We start from the raw sequence: 4,882 nt of genomic DNA on the forward strand, positions 1-4,882 counted from the left end.
GGTATCTACGGCCGGGTCATCAGTTGTCCTAGCCGAATCGAAATCTACCCCAGAACCAAGATTAAGTTCGTGGTAGTTGTCCTCATCCACCAGTTCTACATCATCACCCATCGTTCCATTTCCTTGTTTCTGTTCCCAACTCCTCACTACTTTACGTTTGTCCAATCCATCAGTACCACTGGGTTTTATGCTGCTAGCCTGCTCACATGTAAACTCAGAAGCATTTGAAGGAGGACTTGTAACATTCTTCTCAACAACTTGATTTGAAGGAGGACTTGTAACATTCTTCTCAACAACTCGATTTGAAGGAGGACTTGTAACATTCTTTTCAACAACTTCATGACACACCCGACATGGCTTTAGATTGTTCAAATGAACAACCCTTCTTATTTTCCCCCCTTCCAACTTAATACGATACACCAAATCTGAAATCCTTTTCTTTACGACCCACAGACCAGACCATGGCCTCAGAAACTTTTTGGTCAAACCACGCTTAACATTTTTATTAAAACACCATACCAGCTCACCCTCCTTAAAACTCTCTCCAAAGGATCTCCTATCATAATAATCAGCCATACGTTCCTGACCTACACTCAAATTTTGTCGAACCAGTTCGTATGCTTTTACAAACCCATCTTGCAATTCTTGAACATAACATCCCAATGAGTGCTCCTTTCCTGGTGGACTACCATAAACTATATCCAATGGCAACTTAATTTCTCTCCCAAACATCAAATAAACAGGTGTAAACTTCGTCTGTTTGTGAACACTTGTCCTGTAAGCCATCATAACTCTGGGTAGGTGAACATCCCAATCTGTATGGTTTTCGTTTATATATTTACTCATCATGTCAGCTAGGGTCCTATTGAATCTTTCAACCATGCCATCAGACTCTGGGTGATAAGGAGTAGTCCTGGTTTTCTTAATGCCAAGGATTTCACAAACATCCCTAAATAACTTAGAATTAAAGTCAGCACCTTGGTCACTATGAATTTGAAAAGGAATACCATACCTACAAATAAACTCATCTACCAATATACGAGCAACAGTCTCGGCCTTATGATCTACTAAGGGGAAGGCCTCCACCCATTTGGTAAAATAGTCTGAAATGACAAGTACATATTTGTTGCCAAGATTAGATACAGAAACGGGACCTAATATATCTAGAGCTATCTTTTCAAATGGAGCACCGACCGAATGAGGTTGTAAGGGAGCAATTCTCTTCTTACTTGGACCCCTCCGACTTGCACATTTCATACAATCTCTACAGTGTATCTCTACATCCTTCCGTAATCCATACCAATAGAACCTATCCTTAATCCTTTGTTCAGTTTTAAGAACCGCCAGATGTCCCCCATAGACTGCATTATGAGCCAAATTCAACACTTCTGAAACAGACCGTTTAGCGAATCACAACCCTCGACTGTGCACTCCCCTCCGTATTGATTTTCAACACCTGACCACATAATTGATCCCATTTACTCCATAAATCCTTGACAACTGGACTTCTACCTTCAACATATCTAAACCCTGGTCTTACATCTTGTTCTAAACCCTGGATAATAAAACGCAAATCTTCATCTTCATACTGTAACCGTCCAACTTCAAAACTATCCAACCTCTCGGCCCAGTGATTACTTCCCGAGGTAGCAGACACCTGATTCACAAGAGCACTGCCTGTATGCCCAGAATCAGTAGCGCCACATTGTCGACATGGTATTCTGGACAGTGCATCTGCATTATTATGTTTCAAACCGGCCCTATGTTCTACATCAAATTCATATTCAGACAACTGCGAAATCCGCCGTGCCAACTGTCCTTCCGGTTCTTTAAAACTCTGAATCCATTTCAACGCCTGATGATCAGTCCTGACCTTAAATTTTCTCCCATATAAATAAGTTTTGAAGTGCTTAACAAATGAAACCAAAGCTAATAATTTGCGCCTAGTTGCACAATAATTGCGCTCGCTCTTATTAAGAGACCGACTGGCGTAAGCAATGACTCTCTCCCCACCATTTTGAACCTGTGACAAAACTGCCCCGATGCCGATATCACTAGTATCAGTGTCTAATATGAAATCCAACTTCGGATCAGGATAAGCTAATATCGGAGCTTCGATCAGTCTCTGCTTTAATATAAGAAAAGATTGATTACATTTTGACTCCAGACAAATTTTTCTTGCTTTTGTGTTAATCTTAGCAACAGTGCTGCAATTGTGGAAAACCCCTTTACATATCGTCTATAGTACGAGGCAAGACCCAGGAACTTCTGGATATCTATCGCTGAACTGGGAATAGGCCAATCTTTAACACAGGCTACCTTTTGCTGGTCGGTTGATACCCCATCTCTAGATACTATGTGTCCCAGACAGGAAATTTCTTTCTGAAACAAGTGTCACTTACTTGGCTCAATCTTTAACCCAGCATTCCGCAGCCTGCCGAACACTTCTCCAAACCGTTCAATATGTTCTTCAACAGTGCGACTGAAAACAATGATATCATCTAAACCAAGCAAATTTCTCACTGCAAACCTCCAAGCACAGCTTCCATCAACCTCTGAAAGGTGCTTGGCGCCCCACATAACCCAAAAGGCATTACATTAAATTGATAGAGCCCATAGTTCGTAACAAATGCAGTCTTTTCTCTATCCTCAGGCGCGACTTCGACTTGGAAATACGCCTGAAGAAGATCTAAGCTGCTAAAAATTGTGGCACCACTCAAAGCATCCAAAGTTTGATCTATCCTGGGCAGTGGATATGCATCTTTCTTGGTTATGGCATTCAGCTTACGATAATCAACGCAAAACCGACTAGATCCATCTTTCTTTGGTACCAGAATTATCGGACTAGACCAAGGGCTATGCGATGGGCTTATCAACCCTCCCTTCAACATGCTATCGATATGTTCCTTTACTAATGGCTGCTTGGACAAAGGTAATCGTCTACACCCCTGTCTTATTGGAACACCATCGCCTGTATAGATAGGATGATAAATTTCAGATGTTCTGCCTATATCATTCGGCCCCTTTGCAATAATATCAGAGTAAGAGTTCAGCAAATTTGACAGGTCTGACCGATGTTTCTGGTTCAATAAAGCAACATCTACATCCAACCCCAAGAAATTTTCTTCCTTCCCTCTACTTACAACACTCAGGGTCGAGCTACCTGTCACCTTTGTCACCATGTCTGGACTAACTACATCCTGGAACAAACCAACTGTCTTATCCTTGTAAATTACAACTGGCTCAGGAGCAATATTCGCAACCCTTAGAGGCACTCTTCCAGAATCTGAAATGACTAAAACTCTGGCAATAGCAACGTTAGATTTTGATGAAAATATCTTAGAACCCTCCACCATTCCAACCTGTTTAGGGTACGAAACCGTTCTACCCTCAACAACTAATTTACCAGGCAAGATCATCTTATGCCCCCCTGGAATTGTAACTGTTTCTGCTAAAGAAACTCGACATACAATACTTTTCTTTGTAGATCGTAATGGAATCGTTTTTCCATCAATCATAAGTTTCCGTGAATGGATGTCAATTACTGCTTTACTTTTCCCCAAGAAATCAAGAACCAAAATGCAGGATTGCGCTAAGTCAGGGGCTACCAGTACACGATGGACTATATCCGCATAGCCCAGTTGGAACGTTAACCTCACCTCCCCCAAAATATGTATAATTTCGCCATTAGCAGAAATGACAGATTCAGAAAAAGTGACCAGACGATTACCCAGAGGTGTGCTACGGCCTGTTGCACAAATTTCATCCCACAACCTCTTATTGATAAGCGTATAGACAAATCCGGTGTCCACCAGCATATCCGTTGTAATCCGTTCTACTAATCCAGAACACAGTAACGAACATCCTCCACAATCTAAACTTTCAAAGCCTCCCCCCCCTATCCTTCAAAGGGCTATTTACATCTATGACCGACGGTTGCCCTGCACTTCCGGTCGCTGTCAGTTTCCCGAAAAATTTTGCTTTGTACAATTAGCCTGGATATGTCCATAAGACCCACAGCTCCAACACTGACAACGATCTGACCGATCACCAAATTTCGTGCAATTTTGCCGTTGATGGCCAGCTTCACCACAGTGCCAACATTGCATAGTTTGGGCCACACCTCGCCTAGTCCGCTCTCAGCCCCAGCTGAAGATATAGAACTCATACCTGACAGGAGTTTAGTCATCAGACTTATTAGCTCATCTGTTTTAGATGTGGTTTGCCCGCCAACTGCACCAGTCAAGTCGCTCACAACTGGTGTTGGTTTGTTAGCACTTTGATTACGTACATCTCTTTCTACGGCTTCCCATTCGATACTCATTCTAACAGCATCATCTAAAGTTGCCGGATTCATGTGTCTAACCTTTAAAGAAATATCAACCCCACCCAATCCCCGTAAAAATTGGTCCCTGGCCAATTCGTCTCGTATACCTACACTGACAAGGGGATATGCTTTCCTAGCCAAAATTCTTAATGCATTGCTAAAATCCAAATAGCCTTCATCAGATTTTTTGACCTTCGTCAAAAATTCGGATTTGTACAAATCAGGACGGCGAGTGCCATCAAGACGCCTTTTTAACTCATCCTCCCTTTCCCTTTTTGCCCTAGGTTCTATATTGTTGAATACTTTACGAGCTGAACCTTTAAGCTTGATGGCCACAAACTGACACTTTTCCTCATCTGTCCACTTGTTGACAGCTGCACAAGCCTCAAAACTCTCCAACCAATCAATAAACTCTTCTTCTTTCCCTGTAAATGTGTCTGGAAGAACAATTGGCCTCACAGGCCCTTTACTTGTACCATCATTTTGGAGTACGGACCCAGATTTTGAACCTGAAGGTTCTTGTCCCCCCGAAGCGCCCTTATCACCCTTATGCAT

The 4,882-nt window shown here is 42.3% G+C and overlaps 1 protein-coding gene across 1 annotated transcript; it reads right to left on the bottom strand.

Moving 5' to 3' along the window:
* Positions 1 to 3,491: 3,491 nt before the first annotated feature.
* Positions 3,492 to 4,882, bottom strand: LOTGIDRAFT_136226 (hypothetical protein; the record flags this gene model as incomplete). Its single annotated transcript, XM_009046678.1, has 2 exons — positions 3,492 to 3,903; positions 4,545 to 4,882. Coding segments are annotated over 2 exons (750 nt in total), but the record flags the coding sequence as incomplete, so codon positions are not given.

This window comes from Lottia gigantea (genome assembly GCF_000327385.1).
Source record: "Lottia gigantea unplaced genomic scaffold LOTGIsca_104, whole genome shotgun sequence".
Lineage (NCBI taxonomy): Eukaryota > Metazoa > Mollusca > Gastropoda > Lottiidae > Lottia > Lottia gigantea.